This window comes from Erithacus rubecula, assembly GCF_903797595.1.
Source record: "Erithacus rubecula genome assembly, chromosome: 2".
NCBI lineage: Eukaryota > Metazoa > Chordata > Aves > Passeriformes > Muscicapidae > Erithacus > Erithacus rubecula.
The window spans coordinates 15,884,259-15,911,143 of record NC_136685.1 but is presented as its reverse complement, the minus strand read 5'-3'; the positions used below and the strand labels follow the sequence as shown (position 1 = coordinate 15,911,143).

General features: G+C 39.2%; 1 protein-coding gene across 3 annotated transcripts in view; it reads left to right on the top strand.

The window, feature by feature from the left end:
* Nucleotides 1-26,600, top strand: part of RNF144A (ring finger protein 144A) — a 61,434-nt gene extending 34,834 nt beyond the window's left edge. For all 3 annotated transcript variants that reach the window (XM_079332276.1, XM_079332274.1, XM_079332275.1), the window contains exons 4-9: nt 14,040-14,144; nt 14,338-14,398; nt 15,413-15,620; nt 17,410-17,557; nt 18,808-18,897; nt 21,902-26,600. In XM_079332276.1, the coding sequence (XP_079188402.1) occupies nt 14,040-14,144; nt 14,338-14,398; nt 15,413-15,620; nt 17,410-17,557; nt 18,808-18,897; nt 21,902-22,033 (744 nt within the window). In that variant the 3' untranslated portion in view covers nt 22,034-26,600. The remainder of the gene's footprint in view (nt 1-14,039; nt 14,145-14,337; nt 14,399-15,412; nt 15,621-17,409; nt 17,558-18,807; nt 18,898-21,901) is intronic.
* Nucleotides 26,601-26,885: the final 285 nt, after the last annotated feature.

Below are 26,885 nucleotides of genomic sequence, written 5' to 3'. Positions count from 1 at the left end.
AAAATCTTCACTTTCTTCCAGAAATGTTAGAGACCTTGGTGAGGTCTTGCCCACAATTAATTGAATATCAAAGACAATTGGAGGTGGTTTTATGATTGATTGGGTTTTTGTTGGGTGCTAAGGTGTTTATGGTTTGTTTTTTTTGTTGTTGTTGTGAGGGGTTTTTTTGTTTTGTTTTTTAACTTAGAAGAGAATAGTGTCTTACTGTTGAAAGTGGTCACTTCAGCCATGATCTGTGGGCCAACTGCCTGGCCACTCATGGCTCATCAAAAGCTAAAGCATGTTATTAAAAGGCATTGTCTGAATACCTCATAAACACTGCTCTATGAAGTCTGTTGCAATGCCTTATGTCTAGTCTGAGACTTCCCTGGTGCATCTTTGAGCCATTCCCATGTGTCTTGTCAGTGGATACTAGGGAGAAGAGCTCAGCACCTCCCTTTCTGCTTTCCTTCCTCAAGAAGCTTTAGAGAACAATGAGGTTGCCCCTCAGTCAACCATTCTCTCCAAACAAGACAAACCTAAGGTTCTCAGCTCTCACATGAGCAACTCCTTCCAGCCCTTTCACCAGCTTTGTTGTCCTCTGGAGATGCATCCAAGGATCTTCACATCTTTCCTAGCTGGAGGGGCCCAGAACTCCACCCAATGCTGAAGGTGAGGCTGCACCAACTCTGAACACAATGGACAGTCGCCTCTCTTGACCAGCTGGTGCTGCTGGGTTTGCTGACCCCAGGATGGGCTTTGCCCTCCTGGCTGCTGGGCACTGCTGACTCACATGGAGTCTGCAACCCCCCAGATCCCTTTCTGCAGGGCTGCTCTCCAGCCACTCTCCTAACTCATATTTGTGCCTGGCATTGCTCCATACCAGGTGCAGAATCTGACAATTTGACTTGTTAAAATTCATGCCACTAATCATTTCCCTGCTCTAATTTATCTAGATCACATTGCAAAGCATCTTGCCCCTCAACAGAATCAGCAGCAGTTCCCAGTTTTGTACCATCATCAAAAGTGCTAATGATACATTTGATTCTTGGGTCCAAACGGTAAACATATTGAACACAATTGACACTGTAACTGAGTTCTGAGGAACAGTGCTGGTTATTGGTTGCCAAGAAAATAAAGTCCCATTCTCTACAAACCTTGGAGGCAAATTTTTCACTCAGAGCTCATCTCATTGCTGGACAGCTTGTGCAGAAGGGTGCTGAGAGGAACAGTATCAAAAGACTAACTAAAATCCAGAGAAACTGCATCCACTGCCTAATCCTTAATTCCAGGCAGATGACCTTGTCATAGAAGGTTATCAAATTAGTTAAACAGGCTTTGTCTTTTTGATCCCATGTTGATGGTGCTCTGATGATTGCATTGTTTTTTAAATGCCTTTCACTAGTGCCCAACTTAGCCATGTACACACTTGTGACTAGAAAAGTATTTAATGTGTTACAGTTCTAATTCTGCTGTATCATAATTGCAGTCACGTAACAGGTTTCCATTACCATATTGTACAAATGCTTACCCAGAATAACAAGAATCTTGTCAGTTAAACACAAAACACTGGGGAACATGTAGCATTTGACAAAGAACATCATCACAGTTAATGGATATTGCTAGTTTAGGAAGAGAGGAAACTACTAGTCAGTTTTCATCCCTAATACTGAATTTAATTTAAAGTTTTAGTTCATTAAATATTGCAATGGGAGCAATTACACCAAATTGGAATGATGGTTCAGCAAAGAAAAAATTGGAGTATTATCAGTAAGAATATAATTTGTAGGATACATGATGCTCAGACTTTAATTTCCCAAGAGTTTATGATGTGGTATTATAGACTCAGACATGGGATTGAGTGACTTTTTTTTTAAATTTGAAAGTCCTTTCCAGCAAAGTTTTTTTGGTGTGCATTTTTAATATTTGAGATCAAGGATTTTTGTTTATTTTTCTTAATGGAAATACTACCATTTGGTAAATAGCAGATTTCCTTTTTCCTGGTGGTTATTGAAGATATAGGAGGCAGCCAATGGAACAGCTAAATCTGCTGTGAAATAACATTTGCCCAAGCATGCAAAAGCATATAAAATAATAGGTTTCAAGAAAAAGAGAGAAACAGACTTCATGGAAACTGTTCTGTTCTAGTGCTTCCAGCTGAGTGTTGAGTTTCTCTCTGGTGCTTGAATGTGGAGAATATTTAAATGTCAGTTTTCAGTAACATTTCCATGGCAGCAGATAGACTGGGTTACCAAATGCATTTTTTCATCTTCACCTTGTTCCTTCTAATGTTTACTGCCATCCCTTCTGTTTTTGGCTAGAATGTGGTTGCTGTCTCAAACTGCTGTTTTGAAAGATATAACCAGTTACAGACATCAGACATGTAACCTTTACTGATAACCTGTTCTTAGCAGCTGATACAGTAATCTGACTGATGACATGGAATTTGTGTTTTGAACTCTGTTCAGGTGGAATTATCAGTCAGTTTTTAATACTTGCATTTGATTGTCTTGAATAGTTTGTTCAGATTTGTCCTGTTCAAAGAAATTTTTGTAATTTGTCTGCCTCTTGTTTGCCACTTACAAGTTTTATACAGTGACACTAGAGTGTCCTGAAAGAATTGTTACAGCCCAGGCCTTTATTGGAAACCCAAGGCCTTCTTCTCTACCTTTAGGCCAGCCTGAAGGTTGATCAGATGCTAAAGAACATATTCCCATGAGTCTGGCAAGATAGTTTGGTCTATTGACAGTCATTAAGGAAGAGTGTGACAGATGTAGGCAGAATCCTCCATTGGTGTTCCTTCAGCAATGATTTCCAGAAACACCAAGGACACTGCATGTGAATTGTGCTTTGTAAATGACCAAACAGTCTAAAAAAGTAGCCTTTTGACTCAAGATTTTACATGGAGTCTGTGTACAGTAGATCCAGTTCATGTCTGCTTTGCTCTTGTTTCACCAATATGTAGTTTTGTTCACGCTTTTTTAAAATGAACAGTAGTCTTTCCAGGAATATCAGCAAAAAAGGAAAAGGAATATCCATACAAGTGTGAGGACTATTTTTGCTACAGCTTTTACCACTAGTCCTATCTCTTGTCTAAATTACAGCAAGCTGAAGCAACATGAGTATGTATTACAAAGAGATCTTTGAAGTGAAGTAGTACTGGTATGTTGGCAGCATTTGCATCAATGTATGAGTCTCTCCATCCTATATTTCTGTCTGCAGCTCTTGACTCTTTATAATCATAGAAGTGCTGTAGTAAAGATACCATGAAGGATTGTCCCTTCCTGACACTTGTACAGTAGCACAGCATTTCTATTCAGAAAGATAGAATGGGGACACTGTTTCCATTTGCTTTCTGGCAGAGCTGTGCATGGATTAAATAGAGCAGGCTGCCACTCCTCTGCTGATAAGGCACAGGCACTACAGTTTCCCATAGTGTTATTTTGCCAGTTAGTACAATACTCCATTATTGTTTTTATCATTGTGATCATTAATGCCCAGACAATACTGTGGGCTTTCAAGTCATATCTCATCCATTAGGAATGTTACAAGAATATATTTTCTCTGGTACCTCAAGCAAATCCATTGTTGGATTGCTTGAGGTACCAGAGGAACAAAAATCTTAAAGGATAGAGAGGAAAAAAGATACCTGCTGTTAGCTTTTTGCTTTTCTGAGTATTATCAATTATGATTTTTCATGTTTTCTTCAGAAAGCTTTACACTTAGAGAGGAAAAAGACAGTAAATCGGAGAACATTTTTTTTCTTTATTTTTTTGTATTATTTGCTACACTAAATTTTTTCACTTGCTACTTAGCCTTTGCTTTTTAAAGGGGATTACAGTATGTAAACAGGGAGCAATTTTATCTAATTCCTGTCTGAAATTCTTTTGTAATCTGTGATGAAATTCACATGTATCTTAATGGACAGGATGTTTCTTTGGCGTGTTACCAATTGTATATGTGCTGAAGTTACAACAGGTGTTTTGCAGTTGATGTTCTTGCATGGATATCAAACAATTGTTTGAATGTTTTTGGGTTCAGCATTTACATGTACATCTGTGTACATAAATAATGTATAATTTATAAATATAAAACAGATGTGTCAATGTCTTCCTAGTGTAGTGATGCCACTATTATTTAAGACAGGCTAAGCTCCTTTTGACCTCACAGTAGATTATTCAGTTCACTTCAAAATGTTATACACTGCTCAATTGTTCTGGATTCATTGCTTACTTATGTCAAATTTAAAACAAAAGTCTGTCAAGTAGGCAGTTCAAGCAAGCAAATGTCTAGAAGAAATAAAACATGACAGAAAACTTGTCTTTGATGAAAAAACTTGGATTACTCCTCTGTAGTCAGCCTTATTACTGATAGAAGGAGAAACTAATCAGGTACATGAGGGCCACCTGCATTTGGAAAATAGCAAAACTAAGGTTCAGACCTGCCTTCTGCTTCATATTTTTGGGCAGATAGCACATGTGGATCAACTTTTTTGTTTGAAACTATCACTACTTCATAGATAGTTTTATTCTGATTTCTCTCCTCTAAGTGCTTGAGGCAGCTGGTTAATCTTACCTTTTGGTGTCTCTCCAAGTTTGTTGTGTTCTATCCCAAGTAGCTTGACAGTAGGATAGTGACAGGCTTCTGTTATCACTAGCCCTTTTTAAACAGGATTACTGAATTTGCCTTATGACTGGTTATATAGATGTGCTTAATTCTAATCATTTTGCTGTTTGAGCTTCCTTATAGGCTGATGATCAGCAAGGCAAATATTCTCCTTCCTATAACTGGTATCAGGCATTCCCCCCTTTTTTTTTTCTTGTTGTCATGCTTGACCAGAAGCACATGGAGCTTCTTTAAGTTGAAAGACAGAAAAAAGAGTGATTTACTTAGTGTTATCCCTCACTCCAAATGAGGCAGAGGCAGCATCAGCCTCTTCTTCCCCCAGGGCAAGGCAGACACCAAGAGCAGCATGGATGGAAACAGATGGGCTTGGCTGCCTTCCTGCTCCTGTGAGTTTGTCTCTGCTTGCCAAAAGAAGCCTTGCCTTATCAGGGTAGGACTGTGCTGTCACCAGACTGTTCCTCACCTCTACCTCACCTCTACTTGCTTGGAGACAGGAGGGAGGGGGGAACCTAATGGCTTGTGAGCTTTTATAGAGTTCAAGGTCCTTCTTAGCAGCTGCAATGTTTTCCTATTTCCCACCACCAAAGCTTAGAGCTCACTGCTTGAGCTCACACAGCCCAGCCTTTGCAGAGAACTGATACTGATCTTGACACGTGGTGTGTCAGTAGAGGCTTCATGGTTAGAGGTCACTGTGTGTTTGTGTAGCAGTTCATGGGGCTGGCTGTGTTCTCACTTGTCTTATAGGTAGTGGGATGGCAGAGCTCCCTGCTTCAATAAGCAGGAACCATGGAGCCCTGGGTGAAAACTAAACTTGATCCAGAGCCTTCAGCTCTCATCTCCTGTGATGTCATTAAGTGAGATTAAAGTTATCTGTCTTCATCAGGCTGTTGGGGAAACTAGCTCACTTTGGTTTGCATAGGGTTTTGCATGTGAAAAGGGAAGGCCCTTTGTTTGCTGCAGGTGTGTTTTCCTCCCACTCAGAATTGCCATTTCTGTTCTGAAATGGAATAAACTTTTCTCAAACATAGACTGAATTTTTGGTGGTGTTTTTTGCCTTCTGAATGCTTGATTTTCTTCCCATATGTGTTGGCATTTGAAAATAAATTAATTTTTGTCAAGTTTACTCTGTGTTTTTACCAATTGCAGCCCTAAATAGGTGAGGAAAAAGGTTTATGTAAGGTAATGAAGGGATAAAAATCCATAATGAAAAAAGTTTACATGTACATCCACTTGAAATACCTATTCAACAATGAAGAGATCACAGGGTATTGTCCTTGTCTCATTTGGCCATTTTGTGCTGTCGACTGCTGTGATTGCTTCCTCTGAAGAAAAATTGTTCATCTTCCATAAATAAGTGTGTGTATAAAAGAAACAAGCCCACCACTTCAAAGGCTAGGCAGCTGTAAGTCTGTGTTGCCTTTTCTTTCTCTTTCAAGGTACTTAGCTGGGAAGAGGCACTTGTTTTTTCAGTGCTTTTAGTTCGGGTTGCTTGGTCTTACTTGTGGTTTCTGCAGCCATTGATTGCTGTGTCTCAAAGGCTATTTGCCATGTCCTGACATTTCTCAAGCTGATTAGTCACCAGGGCTCCTCTTTCTACATTCTTGATAATACATTTCTTCTTGCCTTACTTCATCCTTGGTTGAGTGATGGCCTGGCTGTTCCCTGTACTCACAGTGGTGCAGTCTCCCATGGAGGGGCTGGAGGCTGGGCTCAGAGATGCACCTCGTCCCTGATAGGAGCATCTTGTCTGAGAGTTGTTGTTTGCATTCATTAAGAAACATGTACCAGGGACTGCTGTGATATTTGAGTGTACTGCCAGAAGGCATTTGGACACAGATAGAACCAACACAGCAATGAATCACAGGATGAATCAACAGCCATCACTGCACTAACTTCAGCATTTGTAATGGGTGAATGCCTGCTCCTGCCAGGATGGGGCCAGTCCCCATACTAAGATTGTACCAACTCCTGGGAGCACAAGGATTCTTAGACAACAATATTACAGCTCAGGAAAGAGTGCTCTCAGATGGTTTATTCTCAAGCATGGAAGCACATGGGTTGTATTTATCTTTCCCAGCCCTCATCCTGGTTGGCCATCATCCAGAGCAAGATGATGTGATTGCATTTAGACTGACAATATCATCTATAACAGGGCTATAGAACAGCTGATGGAGTCTTTAAACTTTGACAGCATAGTGGGGAAAAAGAGGCATTTACCCTTAGCAATTTCAGACAAAAAAAAAATCTTTAAAATAGGCCAAGTATCTGGAAGACAGAAGCAGGAAACCTTTCAAACAGAGGTCTTCCAAACTGCTTGCCTCTTAGGGGAAGATGTGTATCAGCTGTGATGTTATCTCTTGCTGGTCCTGGCTGAAGTCTTTCTCTCTGTGTTTACCTTCTTATTCACAGCATAAAGTTCTAGATATTTCTTTGTTTTGGAGCTCTGGGGTCCTTGCAGGTGCTTGTCTTGGAGTCACGGGTTGGTATGCTTGTGTAGCAGAATTTTTATCTCCGTAACAAAACAAAGGATCTAGAGGATAAACATTAAGATATTCCCTGTTACTACTTTCAGATTTGAAGTACTGCATGTCAAGATAAAGGAATTTTTTCTTCCTGTGATTTATTCTTAAGATGATAAATTAGAGTTAATAAAAATTTGAGTTCTAATAGTGAAGACTTCTTTGCATGTAGATAATAGTTTCTGAAAAAATGTCTAGAGAAGTGGAAATTTAATTTCAAAGTATTACCACAAACATTCAACCATTCTAATGTACATCTGTCTCAGATCTAGGTGGTTTGTGAAGTTGAATATAGATTGTGCTTGAGGATTTGGTCAGCATAGCTGACAGTTTATCTAGTAATGAAAAATCATTCCCACAGTCATGCATATGCCTGAAACAGAACTCTGTGGTTAGGTGTGCATAGATATTTTCCAGTAAAAGTCACTTGTCAGCTAAGTAGGATTAGGGTGATATTAAAAAGCTAGATGGTAGATCTGCTGTAGAGAATTGGGCACACTGGAGCAGCAGTGCAAGAGAGGTTCCAAGTTAAGCCTGTTGTTAAACAATAGATTTGAGGCAGGATTATAACTACTTTACACAAAAAGGCCATGTAGTAAATTTGGAAGAAGCTTAAAACCTCTCTGAGCAACCTACCATTCTTTTTCTTTTCTGACACATTTTCTTGTGTGCTATAAGTATACCATGGAATTTTCTCAGAAAGCAGTCTTCTTTTTTTATAAAACACTAAGTTTAAAATAATACTGCTCTTATGACTGGGGTGTTGAAATGGAAGGGTACAGGTTCTTTAGGAAGGACAGGAAGAAGGGAAGTGGAGGTATTACTCTGTATGTCAGTAACCAGCTGGAGAGTGTGAAGCTACCCTTGGGGATGGATAAGGTGATAACCAAAAGCTTGTGGATCAGGATTAAAGGAATGACAGGGACAGGTAGCTTTATGATGGGGTTGCTATAGGGAGTCCAAGCAGAAGGCTGTATAAGGGAATTGGAGGAACTTTATAAATAAAGGCATGTAGTGATTGGACAAATGGGAATGGCTTCAAATTGAAAAGGAGTTGGTTTAGATACTAGGATGGAATTCTTTACTGTGATGGTGGTGAGGCACTGGGCAGGTTACCCAGAGAAGTTGTGAGTGCCCCATCCCTGGAAGTGTTCAAGGCCAGTTTGGATAGAGCTCTGAGCGACCTGGTCTGGTAGAAAGTATCCCTGCCTATGGCAAAAGATTGAAACTAGCTGATGTTTGAGGTCTGTCCTAACCTAGGCCATGCCATGATTCTGTATTTGTCCTATTACCAGATGAGCATTCCTGTTGCTTTAAGAAGCTAGCATATAATAGTTATATGTGGCTACCAGAATCTTTCAGGAATAGGGAAGGCTCTAGACTTGTTGTGTCATTATTCCATCTTCTTCAGAGAACACCCCAGATTCAGACTGCTTGTTTTAGGGGAGTTACCTTCTTGAAATTGTTCAAGTTTGTCTAAATGGAAAATATTTCTAGAAAATGGCATTCAGGTAAAAGCTCTCTACCAGAGTAAATTTGCTATTTGGACAAAATGAAGGGGTGTTATTATTCCCAGAGTATTAGTCTTCACCTGAGACATAGCCACTCAGATTTTTTTTTTGTAATGAAATAAATTCACTCACTCTCACACATGCTGTCTCCCCCTGCCCCAGTGAATATTGCACACTATGTCATTTTACTGTTCTAATCTGAACCAAAAATAGGACATTACAGCACATTGCCCAAAAGACTTCAAGGCAGTTTGTCTACAAGTATAAATTCTACCTATTCACCAGACTGACTGCAGAATTAGCTTAGGAGAGTTAGCACAGGGCAGTAGAATAATGTTGGTGTTGCACTGTCTTATGGAAGGAAAACATCCTTCACCTTCTTAGAATTATTTTTAAAGCAATGTAAAGAAAAATTCCCATTATGCAGAGCATGAAAGTACTACAAAGTACTACCAAATGTAGTTGATGCTGTAGTGATTCTGGTAGTCTGTGTACCCCTCTCCCATGAATTTGAGCTTTGGCTTAGTATCCCATTAGCATAAAAGCAACCCATAGACCAAGCTGTAGATTTTTTAGCTAAGACACAAAATAAGTGCTTCTCGCTCAATATCCTTTCATATTCTTCATCCAGGGGAATCTTCTTATCCCAGAATGGAATGCCCAAAGGGATCTTTGTGTGTACCTACCCTGATGTCATTTGTAACATGGATCACAAAATACTAACCAGCTTTTCCTGAGTGTTCATGTGGCTGAATGCAAGTTTATGTAATTATATATGTGTGTGTATTTTTGTATGTATGTTTTTAGAAGTTCATCTAATCCTGGTTTACAGAGGATACGGAATTTGAGACCAGCAATTTAGTCTGCATGTTAATAATTATCCTATTTGAAAACATTTTCAGCTTGAGCTTTTAAAAATCTACCTTGTTGAAAAAGCATATCAGCACTTCCTTGTGTTTCTGAAGTGCAGTGTAAACTCAAGCTTAAACTTAAAGCTGAATCTGAAAATGTCTCCCCAAAGTGCAGGATTATCTCCGTGGTTAATATTTGTGCACAATAGCAACTGCCTTCGCCTACCTTTAATATTTATTGATACTAAATACATTGTAAAAATCTGGTTCCTTTTCTTTTTTAGAACTTAGTAAATACTAGATTTCTTCTTTTTCCTGCTTTCAATTTTATCAGTGCATGTGGTTTTTTTAAAAAATCGTTTTCCAGAATGTGATGATTTTGTATGTAGGGCATACTTCATTTGATGATGGTTATGGCCTAGTGCCAGCACTAAAATACATTTTAAGTTCTAAGAAATAAATCAAGTGATCCACTGATGATATACTTGGCTCTTACCATGTGTTTTTGGCCTTTCCAAATCCATGGACTGACTAAAAAATTTCCCATATGATTTGGAACTTGCATCTGCAGCATTAGTGTAGTCAGAAGTCTACATTTTAACAAATTCCATGTATCAGCTGTTAAGAAAATAATGCAGGATAATGTTTTTTTTTCTTCCTAATTCAAATATTTGAAATATTGAAAAACTATTCCTTGTTTGCTGCAATAGTAGCAATAACGTGTTCTTAAAAATAAATTAGTTATAACTTCCCCAAACCATCTCCAAGTGTTTTTAATTATGTGCATTTTGTATTGTAAAATGATCTTAGGCACAAGTGAACACATTTTTTCTGGCCAAATAGATGGCAGATAAGTGTTGCCCCCTATGTAAACAGTGAAAGTCAAGATTCCTTTTTTGGAATTATGATGGGGTTTATTTGGGGTTTGATGTCAGGAGAAATAAATCAAAGCACAGAAATAAGCATGATTATTCCTGGAATTCTTCTAAAAGGAAAGGAAAAGCCAAACATTTTGCTGTGGCCTGTGCAGGTTTGTTTCAGCTAAATGCTGCAAAGCAAGATTATGTGTTGTGGTTTTGAAATTAGGCAAGCAATAAGCATTTTGATTCCTATATTGGATATGTTTATCTTTGTAACATTAAACAAAAAGATGTGCAGCTCTAAAGCCATGGCACATCAGTGGTCACTGCACATACCTTCCTGTGTGGCACAATTCTTGATGTACAGAAGTACAACTCGTTTTGCTGAGCTTTAAATACTACACTGTGCTTAGCAGCTTCAGAAAGGAAGTCATTCCTTTATTAGTCATCTGTCTCTGAGGCAACAGAAAAAAGTGTTCCCAATTTATATAGGGATCTTATAGTAAATCTACTGCTGAATTGGGCTCTCAATTTTGAGGGAATGGATCTGGGCCAAAACTCCTCAGAATGGATGTGCTTCTGCCCTTTGTTGTGGGGACAGCAAATGCCTGTAGGATTCGTGGATTACCAGGTGGCAGAAAAGGTGATGCACACGTCAGAAAGGACAATAGCAGTGCAAAGAGGACAGAGCAGGGATGCACAAGGAGTATGCATGCACAGGGAACAATCAATACAGGAGCTAACTGCTCTCTTCTGGTACACATCCATTAGAGGAATAATATAGATGTTCCTCAGCTTACTAGTTTTATACAGGTCACTGTACTCTTGTGACCTTACTCCCATCTCAGGCCTAAGTTATCTAATTTTAACTCCTGTTTTCTCTGAGAAAAGTTAGGTAATAGACTTTATTTTGAATGTTGTTTGGGGTGACCTACACTCCCACATTTTTTGTTCATGCTATAGAGTACTTTATTGCCTTAATGGAAGGACTGGGAAAATACTTTTTTTCCAGCATTGGATCAAGTTACATAGAAAATTTGCAAAAATTTGTCATCTTTTTGTAATTGTTTTACTGCGAATTTTTCATAGTATATGGTTGAATACCTAATCCTGCTTTGTTGTGTTGTTTGCATGCTGCTGCATTTCTGGTACTGTAGCCAGTCTTGTACAAGTTGTGTGTCTTGTACCTGCTCTTAAGAGAAGCCACAGATACCTGTGCATCAAAATCTCTTGCAGCTGCTTTGGGTTCCTCTTTCTCCACCCAAGAAGTCTCAGGGGAGTCTTGAGTGGATAGCATGTTTTATTCTCTGCCTATTTTCCAGCACTCTTTTGTAGCCTTGAGGCATTTCTCAGAAGGTGAAGCATGAGAAGTACACTTGGCTGAGCTGATTTTGAAAAGGCACGGCCAATGCCCCATCAGGGGAAGGGAAATGCCACTGCTCATGACAGGGATGAACTGTGTCATTTCTTGGAAAATGAGAGGAAAGGGAAGCAAATTGAATAGGCTTTGGCAGTAGTCCTAAACAGGTTGAGAAGGAGAATTAGCCACATTAATGATTAATGATAGCAAAGCTCATTCAGCTTGAAAAGTACTCTCTATAAGTGCTAAGTGCTGTCATTAAAAATGTATGCATTTTCATTTCAATCCACACTTGGCATCTGCAAATGGAGAGGAAAGGAAAGAGCCAGCAGTGTCATTATAGTAGCACTAATACCTCACTACAGCTGAAATCACAGCTTGCCAAGGCACACAGGCTAAGGTCTGTGTCTTGCAGAGCTTAGCTAGTCATGGTTAGTGAGTGATAAGGGTCCTCTTGAAGTGTTCCACCACCTGCCCTGCAGAGCTCAAGTGAAGTCTTGAAAACCTGCTAAACCTTCTACTAAATGAACAGTTGTTCTGAGGAAGACAGAGACTATACATAGTTTGTCACACATGGATTCTTTTGCACAATTAAAAATTTGATAAATATAAATTATCTGATCTCTGTTTTTATTTTCCAAAAGATTAATGCTTTCTCTAATGTGTGGGAGACACAGAGACAGGGAGCTCTAACAGAAATTATTTGTTGTGCTATCAAGGTGGTGGCAACTTGCCACCAGAAATGCTGTGGACCAGAGCAGCAGAGATTGTGTGGGCAGGAAGTACAGTCTTTGCTGCAATCAAGCTGTGAGAGGTAAAATCTAAGATAATTTGTTAATAGTGGTGTATTAAAGGAGCCTAATAGATGAATCAAGAGGAGAGGTTTAAAGTCTGAACTTTAACAGCTACAAGCCACGTGCCTGAGGTTTAGGCTGGAAGGTGCTTGTTGATGGGTTATTTGATTGCACAGGGTGAAGGGAGAAGCAGTTTGGGAGAAGCAGTTTTGTGCTCTGACCTGAAGTTAGGCACCAGTCGTGGCACAGTCAGTGCAGCCCTTTGCCTTCCCAGGCAGGTGATGAGTCAGCAGCTGCATACCTTTTGCAGATGTCTGGAAATAGTAACTGAAATCCTTGTTTTGCCAGTTTGCTGCAGAGTGTGTAATCCTTCTTGCCTCCCACACAGCTGTATGTTGAGCTGGTTTCATATCTTCATTTCACTCTGCTGTTGATCCAGCCTCACTCTTTATTCATACATCTGCAAACAGAGTTAGGGACCTCATTCTGTAATTGCCTCCATTTTTCTTATGCCAGCTGAGGGTGAGAACACAGGCAGGGTAAGAACATCACAGGGTGCCCCTCCACTGGGAAGCAGTGTCTGCTTGTCTGCTCTTTCTGTGTAGTGTTGGCCTGGTAGAAGCTGCATGGTAGCAGCAGAGAACAGGTCTCTTCATCTCTCCCTTGTCTTCCCAATAGACACCCCTGCATTAGCTCTTCTTTTGATGTAGGAAGGATGGAGGTGGAGGGGAGCTGTTGCTCATCAAGGGTAGCTAGGTTTAATGTTAATTTGCTCTTGGTCAAAAATACCCACTTTTCTTCTCTTCTTTGTTGACAGCCGTGCTGTATAGTGCTGTGTTAGGGGCTACATTTGCAGTTATGAGTTGGGTAAAATGCTGTGGTTGCTAGGGGAGAAAGGTATTAGTATTACCAATATTTATTATTTGGTCCCCATGGAAACTATAGTTCTTCAGGGAGTCTTAATTCTCACATATTTCCTTTCTATGGAAAAGTTATTTCTTTAACCATGAAGTTCAGATAGCTTTTTCCCAAGAATAGATGGCAAGATACGTAACTCCCTTTGTGTTCTGGTATGCTTGACAGATGTCTGTCTATGGGAAATTACTGCTTACTAAGCTATGTTGTGGCTTCCAGTCACACAAAGATCTTCAGAATGTGGTTAATCTAATTGTATCATGGAGGTGTTTTATTATTTTTTCTGCCTCTGCATCCTCATTGATTTGTTCTTTCCCCATTGTTATTTTTTAACTTGCTGCATATTTTGAATTGGTGAAGAGCTATTCGGTTAATTTTGGTTTAAGTGATGTTTTAGGGTTTTTTCAGTCTAAATGATTCTGTGATTTGATGGGGAAATGAACTTGCTGTCTTCCAAAGGTATGACTGGCAAAGCTATGAATGTGGCTCATGACTGTGAAAGGGACACAGTAGTACCTGTTTTTTCAAAGTTTGAGTTCTTCAAATTTTCAAACTAAAACTGGTAAAATAGTAAGTGATTTGTCCTTGACAGAATAGTTAACTCTGTGTTTGGCTCTCTTACAGTGCCTAAAACAGTATGTGGAACTTCTGATCAAAGAAGGTCTAGAAACAGCAATCAGCTGCCCTGATGCTGCCTGCCCAAAGCGAGGTCATCTGCAAGAAAATGAGGTATACTCTTCCTGCAGAGATGGTGTTTTCTTTTTCTTACAGGATGTTTAAATGTGCTTTTTATGTTACACCATCCATTGTAGACCACATATGTTTTTAGTCATTCTTTAAAGGTCAAATATTGTTTGTTTAAAATTACTAGATTATTACTGTTCCTAATGAGAATTTTTTCTTCTTTTTCTTTTTTCAACAGATTGAGTGCATGGTTGCATCAGAAATCATGCAAAGGTATAAGAAGCTACAGTTTGAAAGAGGTAACATATGTAACACTACCCACTGAAGGTTGTGAGAATGGGTTTGTTTCAGAGCCATCCTATAAATCAGAATCTCTGCATGTCTTCTTGCAGTAGCATTGTGCAGTAACTGCTTGGTCATCAGAAAGAAAAACCCCAAAACCTAAAAAGTAATTGCTTCTGTTCTTGCCTGCTTGATTCCCAGTACTACAGCATTCTGGGAATAAACTAAGGAAAGAAAATTGCTATGTATTACATTCCTAAATAACTAAGGGAGGGAGTGACTTCTATTTTGAGCTTTGCTATTTAAGTTGACTACTGGCATTGTAGGGGCTGGAGAGGAATACTGACCTCTTTCACAGAGCCAAGATTATCTCCTGGGTTAGCATTTGGTGCAGCATTAATGAGCCATTCTGTGTGTAGTGATACAAATGCATTAAGAACTTAGGCTGACTGTGTGCCTATGGAGATGTGGAATGGTGTGGCCATAGAGAACTTAAAGTTTTAGTGCTGGCAGGACCCAGGCTAGAAACCACTGCAATCATTGGTAGGATTTTATTGCCTTCACTGGGCTTTGAAACACCCTTACTTATCTGCCAGGAGCCTCCAAGAAAGTGAAACTGTATCTTATGCTGTTGTTAATCACATGGTTACGTTAAGGTAGAGATTCGACTTGAAATAGGTTCCTACTGGGCAAGGCATTGTGAAAAGACTTTCTGGTGGGTTTTGCTGCCTAGTATATGCTGTATTTAGCTTCAAGTACAACTGAAAAAAATGCATCTCATTCTCAGAACAAATTTAGTTCAGTGAATGAAAGTGGGTAATTAATTGCGACTCATGAAACACACTTTGGTTTGGTGCCTGTTTGCAAAGCAGGCCAGATTTATGTCAATGTGGGTCGCATAAATTAAAAAGCTGCTTTTGAAAATTTGTGTCTTCAAAGGCCCTACCAGTCAACCTCAACTGAAATGCATTGTTATGGAAGGCTGGTCTTGTATGAGCCTTTGAATTTGGTTCTTTTGTGTCCCTTTGCAGAAGTGCTTTTGGATCCATGCCGGACTTGGTGTCCATCCTCTACTTGCCAGGCAGTTTGCCAGCTCCAGGAATCAAGCCCACAGGACCCTCAGCTGGTCCAGTGCAAAGTGTGTGACATCGAGTTCTGCTCTGCTTGCAAATCTAATTGGCATCCAGGTCAAGGCTGTCAAGAGAACATGCCAATCTCTTTTCTTCCAGGAGAAACAAGGTAAGATATTGCAAAAGATTAAGTATTTAGAAGCCAAATACTCAAAAGAGGCATTTTCCTGATGTTTTGTTCTAAAGCTGTTTCCTTCACTTAGTCATTCCTATTCTTTTAATTCTGTATTCTAAAACAGAACAGCTCTTGGCAGCCTCACTCTTTGCCAGCATTCCCAGCAAAGCACAAAGGAGTTGCTTGAGCCTTTGGCCTTTTGCCTCAGTGGGAAAAATATGACATCCAGGCAGCTCATCAGCATCACTTGAGAGATGATGTTGTTACTGCTGCTCTCCTGGACAATGTGAGAGTCCCCTAACATCGTGCCAGACAGTGACTTTTAGGATACATTGTCAATCATCTCCTCTGCTGCACATCTGGCCCATGATCTTAAGTTCTGATTCAAGTGGTCTCTGGTGGCAAACTGCAGCCACAGAATAAAAAAGGCCGTTGTGCATGTGTTCCACTTCATATCTGGGTGTTTTCAAAGATTGTATTGCATTCCAAGGCATCATTAAAGCCCTGCCCAGCCTTGGACTTAGTTACTCATACCTTGTCTTCTTTCAAACTTTGCTGTAACATATGACTAGCTAGGATGCTGTCATGATGAGTTCCTGATGAAATACACTAACTTTTGCACATGCTTTTGTGTGTGCTTGACAAGAACTGAAGGTTGCTAAATTTCATGGCAAGGTAACAAAATTTATCTATTTTTGCTCAGTATTTTGGTTTTAGTTTTTATTCTATGCCTAATTTTTATTACTACACTGAGTAAAAGTAAAAATTGTTTTTTCAATATTCTGGAACATAATGTGCCTGTTAGCAGCATTTGGAATTTCATATGCATTTTACAAAGCATTTTTTCAAGTACAGTCACTCATAGTGTTAGTAATTAGTGTGTGTCCTTTTATCCTGCTGTTGGGCAAATCAATCAATCAATCATCAGTCCATCAGTTGTTTTCCAGCAAATTTTTGATTCCCCATCAGTCATTCTTGTATCTCACACTGGCATAGCTGCAGGAATTGTCATTTAAAGTACATTTTAGTTGTTAGTGAGCATAAAACCTGCACACAGTAGAAAGCTACACAAGGGAAATAAAAGTTGTTCTACTGTTTCAACATTCCTCTGTGTTGTACCCATTATATGAGGGGACACCTGTGGTTTTACACACTTGTGCAAGAGCAGTCAGTGCTGAACCTAACTTGTGAACAGTGACTTTTTGGGAGTCTGTCAACAGAGGCAAAGTTTAACTGAAAGAATGATGTGCACCAAAACCTTATTGTTCTTGATGTGGAGGGAAACTCCTAGGCAGCATCCTCAAGGAGGGCACAGACAAGTAATCTATCCCTGGTGCCCCTGTCCAAAGGAATGTAGTCTGGGGTTACTGTGCAGTCAAGGGTTTGCTTCTTCATCTGAGAAAGAAAGGAGAGTAAAGGAAAAAATCTAGATGTACAAAATATTGAGGTGTGAGCTACCTGCTGTTCATCTGATGCATTACAGGAGAAAACTGTTTGATGTCTATTAGTATCACTAGATAACAAAACCAGCTGGTTTTTACAGGATAAAGAAAATATTCTTTTATGTAGACACTGTAGTCATTAAACATCTTTTTCTAGATATATATTTGAAAAGCAGTGTTCAGGCATAATATCTGAATAATAAAATCACTTGGATACCTCAATCTCTTGCAATTTCTCTTGTTTTAAAGCAAAAAGCAGCTTTGCCTCTGTAGCACAGTTCTTAGACATTCTCCTCGAAACTGACATGGTCATGCATTTTACTAATTCCTCACTCCCACAGTTCAGTTTTCAAAATGGAAGATGATGATGCTCCAATCAAACGCTGTCCAAAGTGTAAAGTTTACATTGAACGAGATGAAGGCTGTGCCCAAATGATGTGTAAGAATTGCAAACATGCCTTCTGCTGGTACTGTCTGGAATCTCTTGATGTGAGTACATGCCATGCACTTTTGGTTCTCAGAAGCTTAGAAGTTCATTGCTTTACCATCCAGCAGTCTCTTTAATCAATTAAATAAATAGCTCACTAACTTCTGGCCACAACTCACCAGAGTTGATGCAGGGAATTTGATAGTATTTGTATCCTCGGTTTTGCTTGTCTGACTTGTGAGTTTAGCATTTGGTACAAGTGAGTAAATAATGATTAAAAAGTAAGATTTTATGACAATAATCTGTCTCAAATTTTTACATGGCATCTAACATGGGAAAGGGTGTTGCTTTTCTTTTTCTAGTACTGACTTTTCAATGTTGCGTTTCTTGAAGACTTTACAGTATTAGACTAGCAATGCTCTTAGTCTGAGAATGTTTAACAAACTAGATGTGGTATATCACTAGCAGTCTAATTTGTTTACCTTTCATTGTATTCTGTGAGACAAGAAATAGATCTGACACAGGAGAAAGAATACAATGTTCTCCCAACAGCAGGAATTTATTGGTCTATAAGCTGATGCTGTCATATGTTTATATTTATTTAAAATCAGCCTGTTATCATGCCCACAGATCAGAGTATATACAATACACAACATCTGTTTCCATGTCATCAGTTTTACTTTATAACATTGTTAACAATAGCAAAGGAAATTAGGTTCCTGAAAGCTACTCCAACTATTCAGATCCTGTGGTTGTCCCATTTTAATACTTTGCTAACAATCCTGAAGTCACAGACATCTCACATGTTAGCACAGATAAAAAAGCAGTGTTTGCTTAGTGTTAGGTCCACTATCTTGTCTGGTTTGTGACAGCCTGATAGGATTGATAGGGACTTAATATCTCAAAAAAAAATCTGTTTTGTCTTTCTGTTCTTCAGCTAGATAAAGGAACCAACTTTAGGAAGTCTGCAGCAGAAGTACTGATTTTCCTGTTCTCTTTCTGTGTGTGTAAAAATACATGCAGTGGTCAGCTTGTCTTGGTTTCTCTCGCTAAACTTCATGCTAACATTTAAATATGCAACTTGATACCCTTTCAGAGAAGAATTTGTTATATATCTATAACACACACCAAACAAACCTGTTTGTGAAGACACCTAACTATAAATGAAACACTTTGGAAAGGTTGGACATGGCCAAACTCACTTGCTTTTATCTTCCTGTGTGTGATTCCTGAGTTTAAGTTGTCAGGATGAAGTGTTTTGTAACTTGAAGAACTTCTGTTTATTGCCTACCTTCTCATTTAATGTTTGTAGGATGACTTTCTCCTTATACATTACGACAAAGGACCTTGTCGAAACAAGCTGGGGCACTCCAGGGCATCTGTTATCTGGCACAGGACACAGGTAATGCTCAGATCTTTGAGAGCTCTCTAAAGATCTACTACTGTCACAGTGCCTCATTTGAACACCTTAGGGTAAAATTCTGTGCCAAATGGTAACTGACTTTTGTAGCAGAAAAACAGAGGGCAGTAGCTTGGAGTGGAATAATTAGCTGTCCTAGAGAAGACCCTCCTTGGCAAAACACTACTGAGAACTAGAAAAGGTATGTTTACAGAGCCAGGTCAGTGCCAGCAGATATGTTTTCACTGAACTTGGAGGATGAGCTAGGTTGCCACTGTCAGTATTATTTACAAGGAAGCTCTTCCTGCAAGATACTTTTAGCTCTGGATCCAGAACTGGAAAGGAATTAACCTGAATATAGACATTATCTTTCTATGGACTCTGGCTCCTTCCTGTTGATTGGATAGAAAGTAACCCTGAATGAAGGTTTATCAGTAGTTTCAAGCACAGATTCAAATTGACAATTGCAGAGAGTGTGGGAATACCTCTTGTAGTACAGATTCATTGTTGCCAGACTCAGCAAGAATGCTGGTAATGAAAGAGCTCTCTGCAGCACTTGGATGCTTGCAGTATAAATGCTAATGTGTGACTTGGTCCAATCTACTGCCTTTACAGTCACTTCAGAGATATGGGGACATCTGTGTATCCGAGTCATCTCTTCCTAAATTAACTCTATGCCTGGAAAAAGCTACCTTAGCTTGAGATGAGGTACTTTTCTTGAAGTACAGATTTCTTTCCATGTGTGCATAAATCCCAAGTCTATAAAATAATCATCAAGTCTGGATAAACAGCTAAATGGCAATAAAAGAAGGATCTCACCCGTCACCCACACCACTGGGTGTCTGAGCTGTGGACTGGCTTTTGCTTGGATTAGCCAATGATATCTCAGCATGTGTGTGGATACATTAAGTTCACTTGATAAACCTGCAGTATGAGGTGGTTAATCTGATAATTGGAATCTGTTCTAAGCCACTGCAGTTTATGCAAATATGTTTGATATAAAGATTGTTTGATGATCTGGTCATTGTTGAGAAAGAAGGTGATAATTCACTACTAGCAAGGATATAATTCTGCTAAGTCCCCTGAAGCAAAATCAACACTTCAATTGTTTCCTTAATGTTAACTCTCATTAAGTTTTTACAGTTCTTCTTAGGTTTATCCAAAACGAATTGAGGTGAGTCTTTGGTTTGTTGTTTGTGGGTTTAAAAAAATATTTGTTTTGGCCAGAGAAAATGGCTTGATGCCTAGTAGGGCAGCAATCTCCTCAGAAGAAAAAGAACCAAGGAAAAAGTAAATAAGTAATACTCAATGGGCAGTTTTACTTAAAAATAAACAACGCTTCCCCACACACGCACACACACATAAAACCACACCAAAAAACAAAAACAGCAAAACAAAAACACTGAAACTTGATGATTTCTTTGATGGCATATTGAGGCTGAAAGGAAGGCGTAAATAGATGTTTTATAGTAATTACCAGTAGTCAGTCTGGTCCACTGAATTGCCAAGCTTCTAGCTTGGCTCTGTCTGACCAGTGCGCTCAGCCTAAGAGCAAAGAGCAGAACGGCAGTAGTTGCAGCTCACGTTTTTTAAAGATGAGAATTTAACTTTAGTTTCTGAGAAAATAAATGCAAAGATTAGTAAAGTTTCATCAGATTGTCGTCAGCAGCAAAGAAAAGGGAGTGAGTTGTGAAGCATGCCCGCCTCTGCGGCTGGAGAGGAGGCCGCTGCCGTGGAGCGGGGACGGCGGGGCCCAGGCGCCGGCAGCGCTGTCGCACAGCGCCCCTCGCACCGCGGCCGCCAGCGGCATCGCCGGCGGGGCTGCCGCAGCCCGGCGCCCCGGGCTCGCATTCCACAGCCGACTGCAGCTGCAGCTAGCCCTGGCGAGAGCAATCCTCAGTGACTGCTGCAGCTGGCCCTGGCGAGAGCAATCCTCAGTGACTGCTGCAGCTAGCCCTGGCGAGAGCAATCCTCAGTGACTGCTGCAGCTGGCCCTGGCGAGAGCAATCCTCAGTGACTGCTGCACTCTAACTTCATTTTGCCTTCTGCTGTGAGGTTTTGCTGTTGCATTAGCATTACACTCTTGCCATAATTATTCAAAATTATTCACAGACACTCTCATGTGAATAAATCTAAAAACTATTTTCTCAAATAATTTGTGGGCGTATCATCGTTGCGGCATCATTCTTACAGTTGCCTGTGGCAAATGGGAAACTTTCTCTGGTGATGAAGCTCAACTTGAATGTTTTTTAAATAATTTTCCAAATTTAAGCTCTGTAGAATTTACTACTTTTACTATCACAGTGACCAGGTAGGTAGTGGCCCTGTGTTCATGCTGGAAAGGGGGTGATTGATAAAGTGCACCTTTTTCATTGACATTTGAGTTAGATCTTGTCCCCTGAAGCAGCAGCATGAACTCAGGTCTCACTGACAAAAGGTCTTTACATATGCAAATTCCTCCTACAGACCATGATGTTAGTGATCTGTGATTGAAATTCCTGAGCTTGAGTGCATGCTGGTGGAACATGGTGGGATTCTTCCCAGATTCTCTGAATGCTACCAACACCTTGACTAATTATTCTTGAAGCTTTCTGCAGAAAAGAAAGAGAGTACCTGAAAGTGGAAGTCTTTCTTGTAGCCTTGATTTCAGTATTTAGTATTTAGGTTTGATTAAGAAAAAAAAGTCATGATTTGCTTCATTAGTTGTTTGAGATATAAGAAAATTTGTAAAGGCAAATAGCCATCTGAATCACTTTGTGTGATAAAGCAGAGTTCTGTGCACAGTTCTGACTGGAGCCATAAAACATGAGCATTCACACTACTTTCACTCACATTTACTGTGAGTAAATAGGAGCTGACTGTAGTATACACCTGGGGAAGTCCTGGCTCTGATAAGGTCAGTGTCATTTGCTGAGGCCTTTTTGATGGATGCAGATGATGCAGTGGTGTAGCAGACACAATCTAGGCAATGCTATCCCTGACACAATGCTATCCCTTTCTCTTACAGGTGGTAGGAATTTTTGCAGGATTTGGTCTTCTACTTTTGGTGGCCTCCCCTTTCCTTCTACTTGCTACACCATTTGTTCTGTGCTGCAAGTGCAAATGTAACAAAGGAGATGATGACCCTCTACCTACCTAGACTGAGAGAAGATTGGACTCATCACAACATGTTTTGATTTTACTGTTGCTGTTATGTTTCCCTCTTGCACTTACATTGCTGTAGCCTTACTTGCCCCATTCTGCTTCTCGTTGACACAGTCTTGATTCCAGGAACTGTTACTACTGTTGTACAAGTCACTGATAACAGACAAGGAGGGAAAGAGAAGGCAAGTTTGGTGCTAAAGGGAGACTGCAGACCTGGGAAGCTATCTGAAGATAAGAGGTGATACTGCTGAAAATAATACAAAAGGTTGATACTGCCCTTCTGGTGGACTGGGAACTGTACTGAATGACATCAGCAAACCAACCTGAAAAAGCCTACAAACTTCTGCATATCTGTTTACTTCCAAATTTGGTGTCTTATTCCTGCAATTGTTTAAGTTGCCTATCATTTAAATCAGATGGTCAACTTCATGTGACTGTATTACCCATCTGTTTTTGTTAAAGCCATCACAATGTCCTTTTTAGTACCTATTTTTTCCAAGTATAACAAAATTAGGTGCATATAGGCCATCCTATGCCTTTTTTGAAATTTGGGGAGGATCAGAGGGACAAAGTTGGTCCTGCTGCCTTCCACGAATTTTCTAAAGTATTGTAAGAAATTTGTTTGATTAAAAGCTACATTTTAAAATTAATTGATGAAGCTGTAAGGTTGAGTGGTGATACAAACCTGCAGTTTAATCTAGTTTCTTTTAAAAATGCATTGATGGTATTGATTACCCCTGGACCACTAGTGTTTTTTTGAATTGTTATTTTTTGCTATTGTTTAGGGTTCTGCTACACTTATAGGGCTATGTAACTTCTAATCCAGGTATCTTAATCTTTTTATAGATACATAGATATATATAATCCTATTTAAACCAAATGTGTAAATAGCTGTGCTATTGAAATATTTTGGAAATTCAGGATAGCTTGCTTCTGTCTTTAGGACAATTATTAAAAAATACAGGACTAACTTTACTGTTTAGCAGACTCTTGGGTCTTTCCTTTTAAATACGAAAATACATCATGGTTATCCCTGTAGTTAATATGAAAATGCCTGGGATATTTGTGGAAGTTGTGTTTGCATTTAAACTACTTAGCCCATTTTCAGAGATAATATTGTATGATATGTGGTGTATTGTGTTAATAACAATACTGTGACAAAATAAGTTATTTGAAAACTAATCACTTAATAGTTTTGCAAAATGTAATGGTGTGTTTTCAGGCTAGTAAAGTGTGCTATTTAACATACTACATCATTGAGGTTTCTTTTTAGAAATACTCTTTTGAAAACCATTTTGCTCTGATTTCAAAGCCAATGCAAATTTGACTAACAACTTCTTTCCATGAAATATGAAGCATTTGAAACAATGTGTATGTCTCTAATATGAAGGAAAACATTCTTTTGATTGCTTGTGGACTGAAGTTTTACTGCATTTTTTCTTCATCACTTATTTCTGTCATCAGCAATGTGCTGAGGTGGATGAAGCCAGGTTATCTTTATACTGAAAATGTCTTAAGATCCTTAAATGCATCTTCTGGCTACTGTCACAGGCTAGCAATGTGTTTTCATAGCTCAACCATTAAAAAATTACTCTTTAGTGGATTTTGGTTTACACTGTCTGTCTGTTTAATAGAAATATTGTAGGGCACAGTTTTAAAAAGGGCCAATTTCTTTTTATAAATGTATTCTTCTCCCTTATCTTCCAAGTTTAGTGCTATCCAAATTCAAACTGTATCTAACCAGAGATTTTAGCTCCAGGAACTGGTGATTATCTGCAATTCACTAACTTGGCTTCAATGTAATGAGTTGGGCCTCTATAATGTGAATAAAAGGATAGCTGGTTTCCAGCAAATCTGACCTCGTGATATTTTCAGATTGTTTATAGCAATGCACAGTTCAGATCTTTAGTTATCAGAGTATCTTTAGTATTGTAGCTGTCTTTGTTATTAAAAATTGCTTAGTTGTTCAGAAATATCCGTAGGGAGGTCTGGGTACTGCATTTGATCTGTTTGCCAGCTCCCAGGGGTGTGTGAAGCACTGCTGAGTTCAGTGGGCAGGGAAGTGCTTCCCTCCCTCTGGCATCAGCTCAGTCCATCTCCCAGAGGGATCCTGAGCCACGCACCTGACTTGTCCTGAGCCATTGTCCAGAATAAGTGGAAACCCTTCTGCAAAGGACAGCTTCCTGAAGGTTAGCTTGGACTGTAGCCTTTCCTACTTGGCCCTGTAGTTCTTTTTAACTGGAGAAGAAAACCCTGCACAATAGGATGTAAATACTTCATGGGTTATTAATTTTCTAGCTGAGGCACTGAGGGCTTCTGCTGTATTGTGGCTGTGACTGATGACCAGTTCTCCTATGGGATCATAATAAACAGGAGATTCACTCACCTGTGAACAGTACTGAGTGTCCTGGTATGAGGAAGTTTATTTTCTCTGTGCCTTTCTTAGAGAATTCATCAAAATGCAGCAAAACTTGACTTTTCCAAAAGTGCTGTGCAGCCACTTAATAATCGATGTCAGAATTAATGCATTTCCAGATTTAAAACAAAAAAGAAAGAGAAATAAGCTCTTTGCAAATACAGAAATTTTAAAATTATAATTTATAATTGATAGTCACAGGTAACATTATATATAATCAGAAAACAGTGTCAATATATCTCTGATCTCAACATACTTGAATTGCTACTAGCAGTTTTTATGACACAGCTCTTATTTCACATCCCAGCTGTTGGAATAGACTATGCCTATATATATTTACCAAATACCTACACAGTCTTTTCAGGTTTGCTAAGTACCATTCCATCTGTATTCTCGGGGAATTTTTGTTTGTTTTTATTGTTGTTAATATTATTATTGTTATTTTTAATGCTGATTTGGTTCCAAAGTAGCAACTTTTGGTGGTGATGTATTAATTTCAGGGTGCTTTTATGTTACAGCTTATGTTGATACTGTGACATTTAATACCCCAAAACTGAATTGTAAATACGTCATTTTGAACTCTGTTATTTAGACCCCCTACCACAGGAAAGGGAATGTTGGTTTCTTTGTCTTTTCAATTAAAAATCTGTTAAAACAGCTATGGCTTTTTGGATTTGCACCAGAAAAACAAGTATCACATCATAATTTCTGCTGCATTGTTATGGTTATGCTATTATTTAGGGGGTTTCTATTCACACAGAATTATAGAATATTCTGATTTGAAAGGATCCACAAGGATCAAGTCCAGCTCCTGAGTGAATGGTCTGTTTGTAAATGCTGTTTAATGGAGTTTGTGACAATACATTTGCATGTTCTTCTGGGATATCATGAGCTGTCATGTCTGCTAAGTGTGGAGTCCCAGCTCCATGGGCTGTGCATCTCCCTGGGCTGAAGCCAGTCCTGAGAGATCAGGAGCACAGCCCACTTCATCTTCAATGGTGTAGTGCTGGATTTTCCCCTGTGACATGGGACAAGTCACTTACTACCTTTTATCTCAATTTAACCATCTTTCAAGTGAATGGACCAGTGTTTACCTCAGGAGGGCAGTGAGAGAAAATTCATTTGTTTTGAGGATCTTCAAAAGTTCGTGATGAACAATTATATATAAAAGATTACTGTATTTTTATGTTAATATTTCAGATTTTACTCATGTTGGCATTCATCCTGAAGCCTCCTACTACTGACTTTAGCATGTCAAGAATTTAGGATACTTTCCCCCACATACTAAGAAGCATGATCTTTCCTCATATACTCTGGTGCATAAATTAGGTAAAATCCCAAATAACAGCAGACTGGATCAGCTCTCAGTTTACAGATGAGCTCCTGACATGCAGAAAACAATCAAAATTAGTGAATAGCTCTCATATATGGAGCTGACAGCATAAAATATTCATAAGTCAGAAAAACTATAAGTGTTTAAAAAAAAAAAATTGTTACGGGCAGGAGGATTAAAATGAAGTTCCGTGCATTTCATCTGTAGGCCTTTTACTGTATAGGAATAAATATTTTTTAATGCAAGCCATTATCATTCCAGTGAGGTGCAGCATGCATAAACCTTTGTGCAGGTTTGCTTTTTTAAAACCAAAGTTTGTACATTTCATGGGCATAATCTAAAAGCCTGAGGGAAACAAGTAAATTACGGTTGTTGATGACAGTGATACTAAGGACATCAAAAAAGCCTGCATCAGCCCTTAATTGCTAATGCACTTGTACTAAGTAAGGCATGCTGTTTGTGTTTAGAGCCCTGTGGTCTTCATTATTGCTTTGATTTGTGTATATCTTATAAGAATTCCAGGAATATTAGGTACAGGTACATGGTACATAACTGAACCTTTCTTGATCATTTTATTATGATGTATTTCAAACTTGTATAGGGATAAGCATGAAGGAGTCATGCATATGTATAAATAATGTATTTGACCAGTGTAAAAATAGTTCTGTTGATGTATTTGAAATGTAAGTGCATTTTGTGCCACTAACACTGTGATGTATAAAGGAGCTGTTGAATGCCTTTTAATGTGGTGTTTTGTACTTTGAATCATATTGGAGAGTTTAATTTGTAATTTCAATAGATATTTTAAATGAATGCGTTTCCTGTGATTCTTCATAGTGACTTTTCCTTTTGCTTCTCTGCCTCTCTCCTTTGGAGAAAGCACTGCCTGCGGCCTGGAGACCTCCTGCCACAATTCTGGACATAATTGTGGTTCCTGACTCACCATCTCCCAGCTTAGCTAAAACAGGAAATCTGGATGTCTCTAGAACTAATTTTCTGCACAGCTGGATGCTTGATCCAGCTCCTGTTGTAGTTGGTGGATGCTCTGGGCAGGTGCTGCCCCAGGGATCACTCTGAAGTGTCTGTATGTTTTTGCAC